Here is a 22,057-nt window from a genome sequence, read left to right as displayed (position 1 = left end):
GCCTCACAGGGTGGTGTAAAGATAAATTTCGTAGTGTGTTAGAGATGCTCAGGCACTACAGTGATTGAGGGCGTAAAGGTACCTAGAGAGAAGCAAAGGAGCTCTGTGATCTGCTACCGCGCTGGGTTCCACCACTACAGAGCTCCCCGAAACCCGCCTGTGGAGAAGGGTTCCAGGTGCTGGAGGGCATGTACACAACTGGACTGCATGTTGGTCCTTCCACTGCCATTTGGCCATGACAGGCCAATACTGGGCCAAATTAATCACTGGTGCCATTGTAGTCACTTCAATGGAATTACGTCGGGGAAGGAATGAGGCACATTACCTGTCAGTATTGAATGGATTCAGTGGTGTATGTTATGGATACGATAACCATACTTAGAAAGCATCTGTCCGTAACCCCACACCTCTGGGAGCACCAGCATCTTTCTAGACATAATTAACATACAGCATGTCCTTGTGACCCACCAATTAGTGTCAGCGAAGAGACGGATCAGATGTGCCAGGAGCTGCACACGGGTGGATCGGATGTGATCCAAACCACGTGCTGTCCTTGTCTACTCTCTGAATAGTGCAGCCTCTCTGCACCTGTCTGTGAGAAGCTAAGATATCCCCTCCCACATTGTCCTAACTTACCTGATCAGGATCTTCAGACAGTCCACGGTGCCAGGGGGTCACTCTGAGTCACTGGGCACAGCCTTTCTGCAAGAAGCTGCGTCATGACGTCCTGCGTTCGCTCTCAGCTGAGCCATGCAGGGGGCTGGTGACGTCTCCACATTGGACGTGTCAGAGGAATGACTCAAGATCCATGTGCCATGAAACCAATCACTCCACGCTCTGTCTGATCCCAGCAGTGGGTCAGGTGCAGGCATTACTGGAAGCCAGGAGCCAAGCAAGATGCTCAGAACCTTTGGTGCTTGTAAAAGCCATGTCCATCGTACAGCTGGCATATGCTGGAAAATGCTCCAGACCCTGTTTGGTACCAATACAAGGCAATTCTGGTATCAACAGAGAGCATGTCTGCTCAGCCCATGTCCAATATGCAGCAGAGATCAGCACTTTCCTCGTGGGAGCCCCCATTTGCCTTTAGAAATTAACTTAGTGCCACCAACGACAGCCATTTGCTCTGTATTTCCCAGCTGTTCTCAGCAGTAAATCCCTGCGCTGTTTCCCTGGACAGAGCTGCCATGAGACTCACACCATTGCTGGGCTATTCCCTGCCCCTCACCTTAGGAGAGCAGCTCTGGGGCCTGCTGCCCAGCAGAGTGTGGGCGTGAGGTGCCCCTCTCACCAAGGGCAGGGCCAGTAAACATCTAGGCTGTGAGCTGTGTCCATGCTCAGCTGGTTTCTTCTGAATTAAACCAGGTCACTGGACCCTCCCTCTGACTGTAAATACAAACTCCCCTCAGCGCCTGGTGTGTGTCAGCTCAGCACGGCCAGGGGAGTGAATGGTACCAGCCTCATTTCCTCATTATTGGGCCATAGTTGAAGCCAAGGATCATGTGCTGTGATTCACACATTAACCGGCACTTACTGAAGATGGTGGGGAAGCTCCTGTGACTTCAGTGGTTCGGGCTCAGACCCTGCGAGAATTCCCTGGGTCGTGGAGGGGAGGCCTGAGCCGCTAGCAAAAGGGCCCAAGTCCCATTGTCAGAAGTGACATAAACACTTGGGGCCGGAGTGTTAAAGGTATTTAAGCACCTATATGTACAGGGAGGCACCTAACATGATTTTCAAAAGCACCTAGCTGCCAAACGCCCATTCATTTCAATGCCTTTTAAATCTGGCCCTTAGGCTCCTGATTCCTATTGACTTTCAGTTGAACTTAACTTTTAATGGAGTGAGTCACTTTTGAAAATATCCTAAATACTTCATGCAGTTTTTCAGTCCAGTCATCAGTCTATTGCAGTTCACATGTGCAAGGCAACAGGCTCAATTAATAAACATTGAGCAAAGTGTTAAAATCAGCGCATGCTCTGGGTTCTAGTAGCCAAATCTATGGCACATGCTCGCTCTCCCTCTCACACGCGCTCTGTGTGAGCTCCTGAAAACTTAGGAGAGCCATTGTCCCCTCTGTGTTCTGCACACTCTTGGTGCTCCACAAATCATAACCTGGGATTCTTATCCCCCCCATGTAAAGACGTGTGTGGGGGGGATGGCGGGAGAGTAGGTCTGGGGATGCTAAAAATACTTTGTGAAGTTTAAGAAACCCTCATTTTTTCAAACTCAGCCATATTGCAGCCTCCTTCTGCTCCCCTTTCCACCTAACCCCTTCTGTAGGAGGTGGCCGTGCATGACTAGCCATCCATCCATCCATCCATCCATCCATGTCACTCATATTGTGAGTGGTGGCAGCTCAGTGGGATCTGACAAATACCTGGCATATGTGATCCAAATGTACCCCTTTACCTCCCTGGCCCAGGACTGCAGGAGAATCAGTGTTCAAATATCTCCTTTGGCTGCCTGGCCCAGCACTGCTCAGGGGTCCATGATAAACGCTCTCCGTGATGCAAATTCCCAGCTGTACACACTGTGCATACTGCTGTCTGGGAAGGGTGGGACAGACCCTAGAGCGCCCCTCAGAGTATCCAGTCTCACATGAAACTGATTGGACACAAACTGTCTCCTCTAACCTGTCAAGGCCCAAATTGTGCAGCACCCCAGAAGTAATACAGGCCTGATTGATTGCAGAGAATCCACATCGTCAGTAATGTTCTGATTTCATTTGAAAAGCACCTTGAATCTGAAGGCTCCCAAAGCACTTTAGCCATTTACACAGCTGGTCAAACTGCTCATAAAGTCACTGCCTTCCCCTCTGGCTGAATCACAGCAGCTGTCACACAGTGGGCAGCAGCACTAGTTTAATTCAGGCAGATTTCCACGTACAGCTGAAGCTGCTGGGAGGGCAGGTTGTGTGTGTAGGGAGCTGTCACCCAAGTTGCTATTTAATATCCTGCCAAATGCAACTCTTCCAATGAGGTCTTTTGTGTCCCTACTGACCAGAAGAAGCCAGGAGCTCTGTTTGCAGCCTATCCCACAGAACAGCCTGCAGCAGTGTGGTGCCCCTCCCTCTATGGGCCAGATTTGGACACTTATTCCCGTGAGTGCTGAGCTGTTCTGCAAATACCCCGTTGACTCCAATGAGGCTTCTTGAAGAATGAGTAATGCCCAATGAGAAGAAAGGAGCCGGAATCTGCCCCATGCGAGGGCACAGGTTCACTCAATACAGTCTTGGGGGAGAACAATCACAGCTTGGGTAATGATCCCTCTGTGACATCTCTCCCCCTCCCCTGATCTCCACGATATTACACGTCACTTCTCATTAGCTTGTCTGAAACCCCAAAGCCAACCAGATCCTTACTAAAAAGAAAATCATATTGGCTGATAAAAGGTAAATTGATTTTATTGGAAGAGAAGGTGAATATTGCAATTAATACACAAGGTGTAAAAGGGACAGAAGAAGTTAAACTCGTCACAGTGATAGTCAATTTTTTCTGATTTTATTAATATCATAACAAGGTTGCATCAGAAACTAAAGCAGGAAGGACATTTTCAGGAAATGCAGGGGGGTGAGAGCAGTGGGAACATGGGAATAAAGACAGGTGTCGTATGGATTGGTAAAATCCCCCACCTTAAACAGGCAGGAGTTTTGCTGGAAATCAGCATTATGGGAATGCTACAGGCAGATCCTGGCTCCCTTGGGGAACCCCCTAGTGACTGACATGGGAACCAGCTGAGCCCCCTGTTAAGAACACTCTGAGCTCTTCAGGGACTTCTCAAAGTTCTTCCCATCATGTGTCACCTGGCAGGTGTAGGTCTCATGGGTCTTCCACTTTGATGCATCCAGAGACAGGTAACTGCTGGCCATGAACTTGTTGTCACTCTGTTTGGAGGGTTTGGTCGTCTCCACTCCAGTGGAGATCTGCTGGCCATCAGCTTTCCAGGTCACTTGGACTGCCCCTGGGTAAAAGCTGCCCAGCAGACACACCAGTGTGGCTTTGCTCTTTGTTTTTATCTCTTCCGAGGATGGAGGGAAGAGGTGCACGGTAGGAGATGCCTTTGGCTGACCTACAAGACAAGGAGATTCAATGTTAGAAAACCCAAATCCAGAGACTGCCTGTGCCGAACACAAGAAATTCCAGATCTCTGCAGTGTAACAAATCCAACCTCTCATATACGTCGTGGGCAGGGTAATTATCTGAGATGTAAGATGTTCTTCTGGTTAAGGCACAGGACTGGGAATCAGGACATTTGGGACCCAATCCTGGGTCTGTCACAGGCTTCCTTAGTGAACCTGGCCTAGTTAGTAACTGTCCCTATGCCTGTAAAAGGGAATAATATCACTTTACTCATCCTTTTTGTCCCTTGAATCATTGAAGGCTTGATCCCATATTCCTCCTGCACAGATATCTCCTACTGACTTCAAATAACAACTTGGGGCCTGCAAGGGGTACAGTGTTGGTGCTAAAGGAAAAAATCAATCGGTGTGAAAGTGAGTAGAGAATTGCATTGCAATCTGTATGCATTGGACTTCTAGCAAGAGCCAGTCACAAAAAAAATCTGCAGCTGATTCTGCATTATGCTGCATTTTAGAAATCTAAAAGCAGCTTTCTAAGGATTTTGGAATATCTTCTGGTTATTTGTTTGTGTTATTTCTTAGGGTCTAAGCTTCACGTAGAGTTTGTGGTTTGTGTGTGGTTAGGGCATCAGAAGCAAGGCCGGCTCCAGGGTTTTTGCCGCCCCAAGTGGGGGCGGGGGGGGGAAAAAGCCGCGATCTCGATCGGCAGCTCCACCGTGCCGCTTTCATCTTCGGCGGCAATTCGGCGGCAGGTCCTTCCCTCGGAGAGGGACCCGCTGCCGAAGAGCCCGATGTGCCGCCCTTTCCCCTTGGCCGCCCCAAGCACCTGCTTGCTGGGCTGGTGCCTGGAACCGGCCCTGATCAGAAGCCACTTCAGTGCCCAGAGAGAAATCCAGGGTAACCCACATTTTTCCTTATGGAACAAAGCTATAAAATAGAATAACAAAGCAACCAAAATAATCCAAAGGATGGGACAGGGGATCTAGACACATTTTAGAGTGTTTCTTATACAGTACCATAAAATTCGATGGAGTTCTAAGTGAGAGACTTTTTTTTTTTTTAAACTATCCTATGGTGTTCTATAGCAGGAAGAAAGTCTCTCTATATTAAATTCTGCAAGTTGGGTCAACAAACCTATTAAGCAGTTATCATTGTCTGTCACATTCTGCAGGCCTTTCTACTAAGGGACTGCACTTTTGAATAAGACTTCAATGGGAAATAACCTCCTAACTCTTCCTGTGATATGCCAGTTGCTGAACAGCCTAGTTAACAAGTTAGCTTGTTGCTAAATCTTTTTCAGAAGCTCGTAATGTACAGACTCCGATATGGGACCAGTCCCAGCCAAAGGACTCGAGCCAGTATGTGTCTAAGTGCCTTGCTCGATCAGGGTCCAAGATGAACAAAAGAGACATGGCAAAATATCACAGTATTGGTTGATGTCAGGGTGGGTACAGAGTAGAGTCCTCTGCGCCCACGTACGATGTGGTGCTATGTTACTGCGTGGAGAAATGGAGACAATTAGGACCTCCTGGCTTAAGAATGGACAGAAAAGTTTGGGGAATTTTAAACCCCCTAGTAAAAGGCAGCCATGAACGCCAAAAAGTTTTGTCGTTCAATTGGCAGTGTAGACAAAGCCTAAGTAAAGCCTGCTGGCAGCCGGAGAGTGCAGCTTCTAGGAAGCCATCCAGCCTTTCCAGACTGGCCAGCAACCTCGTTAGTGTGCTCCAGGCTTGAGAGAGGCAATTAGTGCAGCCTCTTCCAAGCCCTCTCCCGCCACAGTCTGCTCCAATCCCACCCCATTTATCTGTAGCCCTCCATATTTCAAAGGTGTTGGGTGTCCCTCAGCACCTGCAGAAAATCAGGGTTGAGTGGTATTTCCAAACTGAAATCCACAATAGCTACAGTCATCCAATGTACAATGGAATCAATCCTCCGGGTCAGGAGTAAGTCAGTCAGTGAAATTACACTCACTCAGTGTAAGGGTAAATCAGTGTTCTTATATTTTTAAGATTATGTCAAACTCTTAACTCGCTCTAAATTAGCAATTCTACAAATTGGGCTGCTCAAAAATTACCCATCAAATCTCTTGTCAGTTAAATATTGGGTTTTTATCTCAATGGACATCTTTGCAGAAAGTGTCTGATGTCAAAACATTTCTTGTTGGAAATGCAAAAACTCAAAACCAAAAGGTTTCTGCAGATATGTTTTTCCCCCCTGTTTTCAGTAATTATTTGGTTAAAATGTTTTATTTTTGATTTTTTTTGCCAAAAGTCTATTTTCTGCTAAGAATTTTGACAAAAAGAACATTTCATTTTTGATGAAGTTTTCCAGAAAATGAAACCCATTTAGTGACTAACTCTTACCGAAATGAATAGTCTTCAAACTACTCCGGAAGATCAGATTTCAAATCACAAAGGACAAATTATTTTTATCTCACATTAGATTTCAAGGGGTTGTACGTCTATTTTAAGGAGGTTTAGATGCATTTTGGTGGAGATCTATTGAAAACAAAGGGACTATGTTGTTGTTCTACCTGGCTGAGAATCTGGCCCTTGGTTTCTTTCACATATTGGAAAAACCCAGTATGAATAACTAAGAAATGTCGAGTCCATTAAAACAAAAAACAAGGTAGAAAATATTTTCTTTTAAGATGCTAACACCAGTTATTTAAAAATTGGGACCCAGCAGCAAAATCTGGGTAAGTTTCATGGGCAAATTCAGAAACCTGTTCATTGGGAAAAGATTAAAAAAAAAATCTAGCATGGGACATCTACACCCTGTTCTGAGTATGGACGGGTTAAACATTGTTCTCAACACCATATGAAGGTCCGAGCGTACAGTAAGAGGAGATCCAAGCCTGGATCAAAGACAGAAAAGGAGGAAAAAATCATGGAAACATGACGGTATTGGCATTGAGAAGGAAAGCAGGTGAGTAATTCAGTGACTTACCAAGGACGGTCAGCTGGGTTCCTCCACCGAAGACATACCACAGTGACACACGGCTGTACAAAAACCAGGCACGTTCAATGGCAGGGAGAGGTCGCCGCCACTGCATGTGTGGAGAAAATGGCCATGGAACAACTGGCTCTCCATGAGAGCGAATGTTCATCGTTTCTGGAGAAGCTCATAGTACAATTGATTGAATGAAGATCCATTGGGAGGTGAAGCAATGGAGTATTCCCTGGGAGAGCTCATATGGGGCCAGATCCTGGTCCATGCATGCCCACCACATAAGAGAGCAGAAGATTGTCTTGTCGTTAAGGCACTGGAGTGGGAGTCAGAAGATGGGTTCAAGTCCTGGTTCTGCCACAGACTGACTTTGTGCCCTTGGGCAAGTCACATAATCTCTGTGCCTCAATTCCCCATCTGTAAAATGGGGATAGTACTTCCCTATTTCACAGGGGTGCTGTAAGGATAAATTCCTTTATGGCTGTGAGATGCTCAGGTATGACAGTGATACAGGTCATAAACCTGCCTAGATAGACGCAAAGGAACTGTGTGCTAGGCAGCTGCTACTCCACTGGGTTCCACTGTCCCTGTGCTCCCCCAACACACCCACGGTCTGTGGAACTGCAGGTGCCTCCAGCATTGCCTGTGTGTGCTGCTGTGGATGGCCCCCATGGAGCTCCATCTAGCACCATTGTGGGTGGTGGAGGGGACACAGAGAGTGTTGAATTGGGGCTGCTAAGCTGTTGGTCCTTCCACTGCCAGCTGCCCCTCGTAGGTCCCCAGGAGGGACGGGCTGGCAGATTTCTTTGGGATGCTGATAGTGAACACGCTGAGCCATGTTCAACCCTGGTGCAATTATAGTGACTTGTGGGAATTATATCAGAGAAGAATTAGGCCCATTTGCTGCCAGTATTTAATGTATCCAATCGTGTTTTTCATGTGGGCGATACCCCTGTTTCCAAAGCACGTGTCTGTAGCCTACATCCCTGGGAGCGCTGGCATCTCTACAGACATAGTATAAACACTATCCTAGAGTCACACCAACAAGTGTCAGCAAAGAAACAGATCTGCCATGCTGGGGCTGCATGTGTGTGGATAGGAAACCAACACCACGTGCTGTCCTCATCTCTCATCCGGATAGTGCAGCCTTCCCTGCACCTGTCAGTGAGAAGCTACCACATCCCATGACACATAGTCCTGCCTTACCTGATCAGGATCTCCAGATAGTCCATAGGGCCAGGGGTCGCTCTGAGTTATTGGGCACAGCACATCCTGTGTTCACTTTTGGCTGAAGGATGCCGGGAGCTGGTGAAGTCTCCACGCTAGACATGTCCGAGGAACAAGTAAAGAATGCTCAAGATCCATGTGCCATGAAACCGATCACCACCATCCTCTGCTACGACCCTGTTAGTACCAATAGAAGGCAATGTTGGTACCAATATCCAGTATGCAGCAGAGATCAGCACTTTCCTGAAGGGAAATTAACGCAGTGCGACCAACGATAGCCATTTGCTCTGTATTTCCCAGCTGTTCTCAGCAGTAAATCCCTGCGCTGTTTCCCTGGACAGAGCTGCCATGAGACTCTCACCATTGCTGGGCTATTCCCTGCCCCTCACCTTAGGAGAGCAGCTCTGGGGCCTGCTGCCCAGCAGAGTGTGGGCGTGAGGTGCCCCTCTCACCAAGGGCAGGGCCAGTAAACATCTAGGCTGTGAGCTGTGTCCATGCTCAGCTGGTTTCTTCTGAATTAAACCAGGGCACTGGACCCTCCCTCTGACTGTAAATACAAACTCCCCTCAGTGCCTGGTGTGTGTCAGCTCAGCACGGCCAGGGGAGTGAATGGTACCAGCCTCATTTCCTCATTAATGGGCCATATTTGAAGCCAAGGTTCTTGTGCTGTGTTTAACAATTGATCTGGCACTTGGTGAAGAAGCTCCTGTGACTTCAGTGGTTCAGGCTGAGACCCTGTGAGAATTCCCTGGGTAGTGGAGGGCAGGCCTGAGCCGCTAGCAAATGGGCCCAAGTCCCATTGTCAGAAGTGACTTAAGCACTTAGGCCTGGAGTGTTAATGGTGTTTAAGCGTCTAAATGTACAGGTAGGCGGCTTGTGGGATTTTGAGAAGCACCTGTCTGCCAAACGCCCATTCATTTCAATGCCTTTTAAATCTGGCCCTTAGGAGCCTAAGTTCTATTAACTTTCAGTTGAACTTAGACTTTTAATGGAGTGAGTCATTTTTGAAAATACCCTAAATACTTCATGCAGGTTTTAAGTCCATTTGTCAGTCTATTGCGGTTCACATGTGCAAGGGAACAGGACCAATTAATAAACATTGAGCAAAGGAAGTTAATCTCTTTCCAGAGCCTTTTTGTCAATGAAGTAGTGTTAAAAGTCCTTGTACACCAATAGGTTCTGGCAGCCAACTCTTTATGGCACATGCTCGGTCCCCCCATCTCACACACACTCACACACACGCTCTGTCTGATCCCTTCACACTCATCGTTGCATTGTAAGCTCCTGAAAACTTCTGAGAGCCATTGTCCCCTCTGTCCTCTGCACACTCTTGGTGCTCCACAAATCATCATCTGGAAATCTTAGCCCCCCCAAAGTACAGTCCTGTGAGTGTGATGGGATGGCAGGACAGTAGGTCTGGAGATGTTAAAAATACTTTATGTGAAGGTTAAAAAAACCCTCATTGTTGAAAACTTTTCCATAGTTCATCCTCCCTCTGCTCTCCTTTCCTCTTACTCCCTTCTGTAGGAGATGGCAGTGCATGGCTGGCCATCCATCTATGTAACCCATGAGTGGTGGTATCACGGTGGGATCTGACATATATGTGGCACATGTGATACATGGCTGTAGGAGAACCAGTGTTTATGGGTCTCCTTTGGCTGTCTGGCCCAGCACGGCTCAGGGGTCCATGATAAACACTCTCCGTGATGCAAATTCCCAGCTGTACACACTGTGCATGCTGCTGTCTGGGAAGGGTGGGACAGACCCCAGAGCCCCTCAGAGTATCCACTCTCACATGAACCTGATCCCCCAGCACAACTCATCGGTTTTTAATGGGACACAGACTATCTGCTCTTTCCTGTCAAGGCCCAAATCGTGCAGCATCCCAGAAGTAACACAGGCCTGACTGATACCAGAGAATCCAGATCACCAGTAATGTTCTGCTTTCACTTGAAAAGCATCTTGAATCTGAAGGCTGCCAAAGCACTTCACCCATGTACACAGCTGGTCAAACTGGACATAATGGTCACTGCCTTCCCCTTTGGCTGAAACACAATAGGTGTCACACAGTGGCCAGCGGCATTAGTTTAATTCAGGCAGATTTCCATGTACAGCTGAAGCTGGTGGGAGGGCCGGTTGGGTGGGTTGAGAGCTATCACCTAAGGTGGTGTTTGCAGGACATTAAAGGCCACTCTTCCAAAGAGGGGTTTGGGTCTCTACTGACCAGAAGTGGCCAGGAGCTCTGTTTACAGCTTATCCCAGGAAACCGCCATCAGCACTGTAGTGCCCCTCCCACTATGGGCCAGATTTGGCCACTTACTCCCCTGAGTGTTGAGCTGTTCAGCCAATAGCCCATTGACTCCAATGAGGCTTGTTGAAGAGTGACTAATGCTCAGGGAGAAGGTGGTACCGGAATCTGCCCCATGCGCGGGCAGAGGTTGACTCTGTACTAACTCACAGAGCAGGCTGCTCTCTGCAGGGCTAGTGACCCACCTGAGCATTGACCCAGACTAAAAAGAAAACCATATTAGCTGATAAAAGGGAAATTGATTTTATTGGAAGATAAGGTGAATATTGCAATTAATACATGAGGTGTAAAAGGGACAGAAGAAGTTAAACTCTTCACAGTCACAGTAATAGTCAATTTTTTCAGATTTTATTAATATCATAACAAGGCTGCATCAGAGACTAAAGCAGGAAGGACATTTCCAGGGAATGCAGGGGGGTGAGAGCAGTGGGGACGTGGGAATAAAGACAGGTGTCAAATGGATTGATAAAATCCCCCACCTAAAACAGGAAGCACATTTGCTGGAAATCAGCATTATGAGAATGCTACAGGCAGATCCTGGCTCCCTTGGGGAACCCCCTACAGACTTGACACGGGAACCAGCCAAGCCGTCTGGGGGTCAGAGTGTTAAGAACACTCTGAGCTCTTCAGGGACTTCTCGATGTCCTTCCCATCGTGTGTCACATGACAGGTGTAGGTCTCATGGGTCTTCCACTTTGATGCATCCAGTGACAGGTAACTGCTGGCCATGTACTTGTTGTCACTCTGTTTGGAGGGTTTGGTCGTCTCCACTCCAGTGGAGATCTGCTGGCCATCAGCTTTCCAGGTGACTTGGACTGCCCCTGGGTAAAAGCTGCCCAGCAGACACACCAGTGTGGCTTTGCTCTTTGTTTTTATCTCTTCAGAGGATGGAGGGAAGAGGTGCACTGTAGGAGATGCCTTTGGCTGACCTATAAGACAAGGAAACTCAGTGTTAGAAAACCCCAAACCAGAGACTAGCAGTGCAGAACGTAAGAAATTCCAGATCTCTACAGTGTAAGAAATCCAACCTCTCACAAGCGCCGGGGCAGGGTAATTATCTGAGATGTTCTCCTGGTTAAGGCACAGGACTGGGAATCTGGACACTTGGGGTCCATTCCTAGTTCTGCCACAGGCTTCCTCTGTGAACCCGATGAAGTCACTTACCTCTCTGCCTATGAAAGGGGATTACATCACTGAACTCACCGCACGCAGGCTTTTTCTCAAGGTTTATGTTTTTTTACATATTACTAAAGCGCTGTGAGACACTTGGTGGAAGATGCTGGAGAAGTGCGAAGTATTATCAGTATTGTTTCCAAGCTCATCCTTTTCATTCATTGTTGCTCAGATAAAGGGAAATACGACTTCTAAACAGCTAGCAACCTAGGCAGTTTGCACAGAATTCCTCCATATTAAGTGCTAGATTTTGATCCCCTTCCTCACATTGAGTAGCACCTTCCTTCTCAAACAGTGCCATTTAGTGCAGAGGAAGGGGCTACTCATTGAATTAACTAGGAAGATATTTCCATGGTGAAAACTCTCTCTCTCTCCCTCCTCAAGAACAGACTATCTGCGAATGAGATAGTGAGAGCCATTCACAAAGAAAAACTCTAGGTCATTCGGCCTTCTGCCCATCTTAGAAATATAAAAACAGCAGATAAGTATCTTCCTAGGACTACGTTCTATTTATTATTTTGGGGATATTTCTTAAGGCCTTAGCTTAGAGTTTAATTTGTCTGTTCAGGCCTTGGGGGCTGTTTAACTAGAGGCACAGAGGAATCTGGGGGTAACCCCCATTTTTCCTAATGAAAAAAATGCTGTAACAGATAATTACAAAAAAACAGTAGGATCCAAAGGATAGGAAGAAGAGCTACAGGCATTAAATAGTTTTTTTTAAAGAAAGTAGTATAAAATTCTGTACAGTTTTGAGAGAGAAAGAGAGAGAGAGAGAGTTTGTTTTTGAACCATCCTATGGAATTCCATAGCAGGGATAAATTCTCTATTCTGCCAAGTGGGTCAATAAACCCATTGTTGAATTATCATTGTCTATCTGGGTCTGTAGGTCTCTCTGCTAAGAGTCAGATCTTCTGATTAACACCTGGGTGACAAACAACCTCCTACCACACCCTGGTTGCCTGTTCCTGTTGCTGAACAGTCTAGTTACCAAGCAAGCTTGTTGCTGAAATGTTTTCAGCAACTGTAAAGTACAGACTCATTTATGGGACCAATCCCTGCTACAGGGCCCGATCCAATGTGCGTCTGAGCACTTTGCTGGATTGGGGTTCAAGACAAGAGGAAAAGGGACCTTGCAAAATACCACAATGAGGGTTGATTTCATGGTGGGTGCAGAGTAGATTCCCCTGGGCCCTAGCCTGGTGCTGTGCTGTGTAACTGCAGGGAGACAGGGAGACATTGAAGGCACGACCTGCTTAGGAAGGGCACAAAAGTTCAGGGATATTTTAAATCCTTGGTAACATTTATGCACCAGCCTTGTCGCAGGGGCCAGATTGGGATGCCCGTCCTCATGCCAGGTTGCACCTTACTCCACAGGCGGTCAGTCCCATTTCATTAGTGGGACTGTATGAAAAGCAATGTGCTATTTGGCATGAGTAGGGCTATCGCAGTCTGGGCCTTAATTATTTCACGCTTTATATAGGTCAAAGCAGCCAACAATGGTGTTTGAGCTAATATTGCCCTGACTTACTGAGCCCAGGCTAAGCCAGGTCCATCAGGTGCCCAAGGCTGTTCTGTAACTGAAGCCGGCTGGTCCAGCCAGCATCCTGATCACTGAGCTCTGAACTTGGCAGACACGGAATCCAGCCTCTAGGAAGCAGTCCAGCCTTTCAGATTGGCCAGCAACCCCATTAGTATGCCCACAGGCTTGAGGGACACAATTAGTGCAACCTCTTTAAAGCCCTCTTCCCCTGCAGCCTGCTCCAACCCCACTCTGCTTAAATAAGATCTTGCATATTTCAAAGGTTTTGGGTGGGGTTGGGTTGCATTTCCAAACTGAACTCCAGTGGTAGCTACAGTCATCCAAGGTACAATGGAACGGCTCCTCCGGGTCAGGAGTAAGTCAGTCAGTGCAATCAGACTCACTCAGTGAACGTGTAAATCAGTGCAGTCCTTGCTGGCAAGGAAGCTACATGGATTTACACCATATGAGGAGCTGCCTTCTATTTTTAAAATGTTATCAGTCACTTGCCTACCTCTAACCGAGCAATGCTACAAATAGGGCTGGTTGAAAATGACCCATCAAAACTGTTTTCAGTGGAAAATTGGTTTTCAATTGAATGAAAATTTTTGTGGCAAGTATCTGCTTTTCTCAAAAAGAAAAAAAAAATTTTTTTTGTTAAAAATCCCAAAATGGAAAAAGTGGAAATCTTAAGCCAAAACCTGTCAATAACTGAAGCATTTTCGGGTTTCAGCTGAAAATGCTTGTTTGGGATTTTGGACCCCTTGAGATAAAACTGATTTTTTTGTTTTGCTTTTCCTGAAATTATTCACCAAATAAAACATTATTTTCTGCCCAGCTCTCATTGCTAAGCATTTCCGTCCAACGGACCCCGACAAATCAGATTTTAAATCACCAGGGACCAATGACTTTAATAGAACATTAGATTTCCTGGAATTGGAGACCTGTCTGTAGGAGCCAGGGGTGAGTTTTGGTGGAACTCTATTGCGGACAATGGAGCCAGGGCAGTTTACAGGACCTGAGAAGCTGGCCCTGGGTTTCTTTCATACACTGACTAACACCCGGTGCTACTGAGAAATAGTTCATACCTTAAAAGAAAAGGAGGGAAAATCTTTTCCTTAAGGTCTAGCACTAGATCATCGTAACTGGGGACCCAGTGGCAGAATCCCCATAGGTTTCATGGGCAAATTCAAACTTCTCTTCATTAGGAAAAGAAAAGAAAACCCAACATGTGCCGTGTACACCTGCTATGACTATCCAGAGAGACTAAATGTTATTCCCAATACTGTGTGGAGGTCCATATATAAAGTGAGAGGAGTCCTGAGCCCAGCATGAAGACAAAGAAACCAGGGAAAAAATCATGGAAAACGTACAATACAGCCAGGAGAAGGAAAGTTTGTGAGTAATTCAGTGACTTACCAAGGACGGTCAGCTGGGTTCCTCCACCGAAGATCCACCACAGTGACACACGGCTGTACAAAAACCAGTCCCAGTCGATGGCAGGGAGAGGTCGCCACCTCTGCCCGCGTAGGGAAAAAGAGGCGCAGGGCAATTTCCACTGGCACCCCATGGGAGTGCAGGTTTATCCTTTCTGGAGAAACTCATCGTACAGTCGGTGGAATGAAGATCCACTGGGAAGTGAAGCAATGGAGTATTCCTTTGGAGAACTCACAATAAGGCCAAATCCTGGTCCCCGCACACAGCCCACATAAGAGCGCGGAAGATGGTCTTGTAGTTAAGGCACTGGCGTGGAAGTCAGGTGAGCGGGGTTCATGTCCTGGCTCTGCCACTGACTTTGTATCCTTGGGCAAGTCACGTCATCTCTGTGCCTCACTTCCCCATCTGTAAAATGGGGGCAGCATTTCCCTGCCTCACAGGGTGGTATAAGGATAAGTTCTATCATGTCTCAGAGATTCTCAGGTACTACAGTGATAAAGGGCGTAAAGGTACCGAGAGAGAAGCAAAGGAGCTCTGTGCTCTACTACCGCGCTGGGTTCCCCCACTACAGCGCTCCCCCAACCCCCGCACAGGCTGTGGATCTGCCTGCGTGTCTGTGTGGCTGTGGCTGGAGCCCATGGAGAACGGTTGTGGGTGCTGGAGGGCATGTACACAACAGGACTGCGTGTGGGTTATTCCACTGCCATTTGGCCATGACAGGCCAATACTGGGTCAAATTCATCACTGGTGCCATTGTAGTCACTTCAGTGGAATTACGTCGGGGAAGGAATGAGGCGCATTAGCTGTCAGTATTGAATGGATTCAGTGGGGTATGTTATGGATACGATAACCATACTTAGAAACCATGTCGCCGTGACCCCACACCTCTGGGAGCACCAGCATCTTTCTAGACATAATTAACATACAGCATGTCCCTGTGACCCACCAATTAGTGTCAGCGAAGAGACAGATCAGACGTGCCAGGGGCTGCACGCGGGTGGATCGGATGTGATCCAAACCACGTGCTGTCCTCGTCTACTCTCTGAATAGTGCAGCCTCTCTGCACCTGTCTGTGAGAAGCTAAGACATCCCCTCCCACATTGTCCTAACTTACCTGATCAGGATCTTCAGACAGTCCATGGGGTCAGGGGGTCGCTCTGAGTCACTGGGCACAGCCCTTCTGCAAGAAGCTGCGTCATGACGTCCTGCGTTCGCTCTCAGCTGAACCATGCAGGGGGCTGGTGATGTCTCCACATTGGACGTGCCAGAGGAATGACTCAAGATCCATGTGGCATTAAACCAATCACCCCACGCTCTGTCTGATCCCCAGCAGCAGGGTTGCCAATTTTGGTTGGACGTATTCCTGGAGGTTTCATCATATGCCATAATCTTTAATTAAAGATTAATCATTAATTCCTGGATTAATCGACAATCCTGGACGGTTGACCAGCCGTGGATCAGATGTAGGTGTTACTGTCAGTCTCCCTGGAAGCCAGGAGCCAGTCAAGATGCTCAGAACCTTTGGTGCTTGTAAAAGCCATGTCCATCGTACGGCTGGCATATGCTGGAAAATGCTCCAGACTCTGTTGGTCCCAATACAAGGGAATGCTGGTATCAATAGAGAGCAAGTCTGCTCAGCCCATGTCCAGTATGCAGGAGACGTCAGCACTTTCCTCAAGGGAGCCCCCAGTTGCCTTTAGAAATTAACTCAGTGCCACCAACGACAGCCATTTGCTCTGTATTTCCCAGCTGTTCTCAGCAGTAAATCCCTGCGCTGTTTCCCTGGACAGAGCTGCCATGAGACTCACACCATTGCTGGGCTATTCCCTGCCCCTCACCTTAGGAGAGCAGCTCTGGGGCCTGCTGCCCAGCAGAGTGTGGGTGTGAGGTGCCCCTCTCACCAAGGGCAGGGCCAGTAAACATCTAGGCTGTGAGCTGTGTCCATGCTCAGCTGGTTTCTTCTGAATTAAACCAGGTCACTGGACCCTCCCTCTGACTGTAAATACAAACTCCCCTTAGCGCCTGGTGGGTGTCAGCTCAGCACGGCCAGGGGAGTGAATGGTACCAGCCTCATTTCCTCATTAATGGACCACAGTTGAAGCTGTTTATAGCGCTTGATCTTGCATTTACTGAAGTCAGTGACACAGCTCCCTTGACTCCAATGGACCAGACCTTACAGAAGCCCCTGGACAGTGGTTTTCAGGCCTGAGAGAGGCTCTAAACTACACTCCCCCAAACACTAACACTGTTAAGCATGACATGGGCTTGGGAACACGTGATGAGCAGGAGAATTCTGCGCAATCGCAGCTGGGGGTGAGCATCAGGGGTTCTGTCTAATTTTCAGCGATGAATGTGTAGCTCTTCCAGGGAAGATGTTCTGGGTTATTAGAAATCCCCTCACACCTCTAATGTGGCACTTGCTGATTTGATATGTTAAGTGACTTCATCATTCTCCCAGTTGAGGGCTGGGTCATGTATCCCTTACCCAGAGTAGGGTAAAGTCACCCCTGGGCTTAGGCTCTGCACAGGCCTATGTTCCATTTAAATCTAACTTAACAGGGCTGATGTAGGACTTCTGTGGTGCATAGACATTATGCAGGTCCTCTGCACAGGGTGAATTTCACCCACTGGTGAGCACTTCTTCACCCTAACAGTCCTCTTGAAATCCATGGGACTAACTCAGGTGAGTAAAAGCTCACGAGTAGGAGCGAACACGCACACCCTAACTGTTGAATCATTCAGGAGTGACTCATCTAGATGTTTAACTTAATTAAAGGTCGGCACGTGCTTAACTGCTCTGCTGAATCAGGGCCTGTTTTCCTTTTGCTCAGGTTCCTCAGACTGCATTACTTGTGTCTGATGTTTGCTTTGGCTACTATTTTAATCCGGCAAATGAAGGGTTAATGATGTCTAATAATGGATGGCCACAGGCTAAACGGGGATGTAGGTGGGACTGAAGTGGTGTGTAACCCTTGTGGTGGTTCTCTGCACTAGAGGGAATTTCACTTCGCCCGCCAGGCAGCAGGGTAATGTGGGGGCTGTTTTTTTGTAGCTGTTTGGATTTGCTCCGGGTTTTTTATGGGTTTGGCCCCCGTGTAAATCCAAACCGTACACATAATACGAGTAGGATTTTCAAAGAGGGCTGGAAATATGGTGCACGCTCCCATTGGAAATCAATGGAGTCTGAGCACTTTGATCTCTTAGAATCCTTTGGAAATGCCGGCCAATCCATTGCTAATAAAATATAATACCAATGCCCCATTTGTGCATCCACAGAGGATGTTGTGAAGGCCAAGACCATAACAGGGGTCAAAAAAGAGCTAGATAAGTTCATGGAGGATAGGTCCATCAATGGCTATTAGCCGGGATGGGCAGGGATGGTGTCCCTAGCCTCCATTTGCCAGAAACTGGAAATGAGCGACAAGGGATGGCTCACTTGATGATTACCTGTTCTGTTCATTCCCTCTGGGGCACCTGGCATTGGCCACTGTCGGAAGACAGGATACTGGGCTAGATGGACCTTTGGTCTGACCCAGTATGGATGTTCTTATGTTCCCTGTGTACAAAGAAATATTATAGTTGCATCAGTGCAATCAAGTCTGGAGTCGAATGCCAGCAAGGGCTGGCAAACAGAAGGGTATTTCGCCGGGGATGCTGTTCCCATTGGGAAGGGTTATATGGTGAATATGGGAAAGAGCTGGCCGGGGAGCAGGGCAAACCCACCAGTGAGTGGGGCAGGAGCATCCTAATGGAAGGAGCAGATTGTCCAATCCCTATGCATAGGCGACAGCACCAGAGATACCAGGCCTGGCTGAGATGCCACCTTCCCCATAGTCCTGCAGGGACGGTGCAGCTCCACACAGCACCCCTCGCCCGTTACAAAGGCACAGCCTTTACTGACATGCTCACTGAGTGGCCAGGTTCCAAGGCACGGTGCTAGGGTGACCAGACAGCAAATGTGAAAAATCGGGACGGGGTGGGGGGTAATAGGAGCCTATATAAGAAAAATACCCCAAAATCGGGACTATCCCTATAAAATCGGGACATCTGGTCACCCTACACGGTGCAGCTGTTGTCACGGCCCAGGGTGCTTTGTCGAGAGTTTCTGTGTGAAGGGCAGAAACATCTGAGAGCTGCATGAGCCTGTGCACGGGGAGTGACTGCACTATCACAATGACACCACGTAGGGCCTTGGAAAGGAGGTAGCTGGATTGTCCTGAGTCGGTAACGCTGACTTCACTTTATAATAACTCTACATAAAGAACATAAGAATGGCCAGACTGTGTCAGACCAATGGTCCATCCAGCCTGTCTTCTAACTGTGGCTGGTACCAGAGGGAGTGAACAGAACAGGGCAGTCATCCAGTGATCCATCCCCTGTCGCTGAGTCCCAGCTTCTAGCAGTCAGAGGCTTACGGACCCCTGGAGCATGGGGTTGCATCCCTGGCCAGCTTGGCTTCTAGCCATTGATGGACCTATCCTCCATGAACTTCTCTAATTCTTTTTAAACCTAGTTATCCTTTTGGCCTTCACAACATCCCCTGGCAACGTGGTCCACAGGTTGACCGAGTGTTGTGTGAAGAAGAACTTGCTTATGTTTGTTTTAAATCCACTGCCTATTAATGTCATGGGGTGACCCCTGGTTCTTGTGTTATGAGAAGGGGTAAATAACACTTTTTTTCTCCTCACCATTCATCGTTTTATAGACCTTTATCATATCCCACCTTAGCCGTCTCTTTTCTAAACTGAACAGTTCCAGTGTGTTTAATCTCTCCCCATATGGCAGCTGTTCCATACCCTAATCATTTTCGTTGTCCTTCTCCACTTCTAATAAATTGTTTTTGAGATGGGGTGACCAGAACTGCACACAGTATTCAAGGTGTGGGCGTACTGTGGATTTATAAAGTGGCAATATGATATTTTCTGTCATATTATCTATCCCTTTCTTAATGGTTTCTAACATTCTGTTCGCTTTTTTGACTGCCTCTGCACATTGAGTGGATGTTTTCAGAGAACTATCCACAATAACTCCAAGTTCTCTTTCTTGAGTGGTAACAGCTAATTTAGACCCCATCATTTTATATGTATCATTGGGATTATGTAATTAACATTGAATTTCATCTGCTATTTTGTTGAGTTTTGTGAGATCCCTTTGCAACTCTTTGCTGTGAGCTTTGGACTTAAATACCTTGAGTAATTTTGTATCATCTGCAAACTTTGCCACCTCACTGTTTATCCCCCTTTCCAGACCATTTATTAGTATGTTGAACAGCGCTGGTCCCAATCCAAATCCCTGGGGGACCCTGCTATTTACTTCTCTCCATTGTGAAAACTCACCATTTATTCCTACGCTTTGTTTCCTATCCTTAAGCAGTTACTGATCCATGCAAGGACCTTCCCTCTTATCTCATGACTGCTTACTTTGCTTAAGAGCCTTTGGCTATCAAAGGCTTTTTGAAAGTCAAAGTATACTATATCCATTGGATCATCCTGGTCCACATGCTTGTTTACACCCTCAAGAATTCTAATAGATTGGTGAGGTGTGATTTTTTCCTTTACAAAAGCCATGTTGACTCTTCCCCAATATATCAAGTTCATCTCTATGTCTGATAATTCTGAGCTTTACTATCGTTTCAACCAATTTGCCAGATACTGAAGTTAGGCTTACTGGCCTGTAATTTCCAGGATCACCTCTGGAGTCTTTTAAAAAAATTGGCATTATAGAGTTGTTTGGTTTCTTTCCCCTACACTTGATTTAGCTTGCATAGGTGCCACAGCAGACTGGGAAGTCACGTGTGGGGGAAAAAACCTCAGGGCCTGGAGTAAAACTAGCTACTCCACCAGGCTATGCTTGATCTTAGCCTTCTCTTTTCCTGTAGCATGGTGACCCCGGTACCAACCTGGGAGACAGGGGCTTTGAATTCTTGCCTCCCTGGTGGTTTCTCTCTGGGTGTAATTCAGGAGTCCTGCAAGAGGCCTATGTACTAGTGAAGCCCACTCACGTAAACGGTTCATTGGCTTCATGAAGGCCATTGCACAGGGTGAATTTCACCCTCCGTGAATTCTGTTACTAGTTGTACCCACGCTTCCCGGTCCAGGGGAGCCGGCTGGCGATATCTGTGTGAGCAGCTGAGATTTCATGCTAACGACCAGGCAAACCATTTACATCCAATAAGAATTCTTTTCAGTAATGAGGATCTTACAGCACAATGAATGACAGACCACAGATAAATGGAGCTAGGGTTGACTAAGGGTTCCCTTGTGGGGCTCGATGGCTTTTCAAGCTATTACAAAGGACGTATTTTCATTTGGAGTTCACATTTGTCACTGTAAATGTATCTATGACTGTATTTGCCAGGCCTCTGCTGGTAAATTATAATCTGTTTATGCTCTTATTGGAGCTGCAAGGTCACTGTGGAGACATTCACCTTTGGGAGAAGGAACAGGGACACAGCAGCTCGGAACAAAGATATTTTGATTTAAAAAAATCTATTCAAAGCTCCTCCTACCTAATAACATTTGTTTGTAATTGGCAAGCCCATAGCCATCCGCCCCCGTGAACAAATAGTGGGTCCCACACAGTGCAGTTTGGCATTCAATGGGAAGGTGCGTTTCCCTGGCTGCATTGCTGTCTTTGTGACTTGTGGGCGGCCAGGGACACCAGCAGCCAGAGATACTCAGTGAATTGAGTGGACTGTTGTAGCATGAGGTCTGTTGTTCGTGTTCCAGTTACGCCATTCGAAGGTGGGTCAAGTGACGCTCTTGTACAGAGTGCCAGCAAAAGAGCCACGGCACCACTAACAGAAAGACCCACTTACGCTTGCTCCATAGTGTTTAAGTGGGACTCAAGTGCCACATAACTATGGTCTGAACTAGGGTTGAGTTCAGACCATAGGAGCTCCCAAGAGAAACCGGGCAGTGGGTCCCACCAGAATATTTCTGCCCTGGTAGCTGCAACCTCTGTTGCTTAGAGCAGTCGCACCTTCCACCAGACTCAGGGTAACTCCCAAGCTTGGTGCTAGTGGTTTTATTGCTAGACAAAAGCAAACAAGGTGAGATCATCAGCGGGCGTAAATCGGCCTCACTCCACTCAATTCAATGGCATGGTGCCAATCTACTCCAGATGAAAATCCAAGAGAGAGAGTTTTATAACGATGAACACATCTTACCCAGTGGCTACTAAATCTTACTGATATTTGCTGGGAATAAGTTATTGACAGATAAACTGAGAGAAATCAGTTCAGCCTTTGGAACCAGAAGAATAAACTATTGGCAGATAAATGTCCATCTTTTATTGCAGAATCATGATAAACAACTTTTTGAAAACATTTGAAAGAGGCAATAATTTTAACTCTTCACAGACAGCG

At 47.2% G+C, this 22,057-nt stretch overlaps 1 protein-coding gene and 1 gene segment (V, D, J or C); both read right to left on the bottom strand.

Annotated features, from left to right (window-relative positions):
* Positions 1-3,387: 3,387 nt before the first annotated feature.
* On the bottom strand, positions 3,388-8,259 carry LOC135890559 (immunoglobulin lambda constant 1-like). The segment is given in 3 exon segments: positions 3,388-4,068; positions 7,028-7,080; positions 8,234-8,259. Coding segments are annotated over 3 exon segments (402 nt in total).
* A 2,535-nt stretch (positions 8,260-10,794) lies between these two features.
* Positions 10,795-22,057, bottom strand: part of LOC135890334 (immunoglobulin lambda-1 light chain-like) — a 43,751-nt gene continuing 32,488 nt past the window's right edge. Inside the window, exons 3-4 of the mRNA XM_065417701.1 lie at positions 14,674-14,711; positions 10,795-11,491 (exon numbers count right to left, since the gene is read on the bottom strand). Of these exons, the coding sequence (XP_065273773.1) occupies positions 11,169-11,491; positions 14,674-14,711 (361 nt within the window). The 3' untranslated portion in view covers positions 10,795-11,168. The remainder of the gene's footprint in view (positions 11,492-14,673; positions 14,712-22,057) is intronic.

Source organism: Emys orbicularis, chromosome 16 (assembly GCF_028017835.1).
Source record: "Emys orbicularis isolate rEmyOrb1 chromosome 16, rEmyOrb1.hap1, whole genome shotgun sequence".
Classification (NCBI taxonomy): Eukaryota; Metazoa; Chordata; order Testudines; family Emydidae; genus Emys; species Emys orbicularis.
Note: the sequence above shows the minus strand (reverse complement) of the source record. Positions and strands in the feature narration are given on the sequence as shown.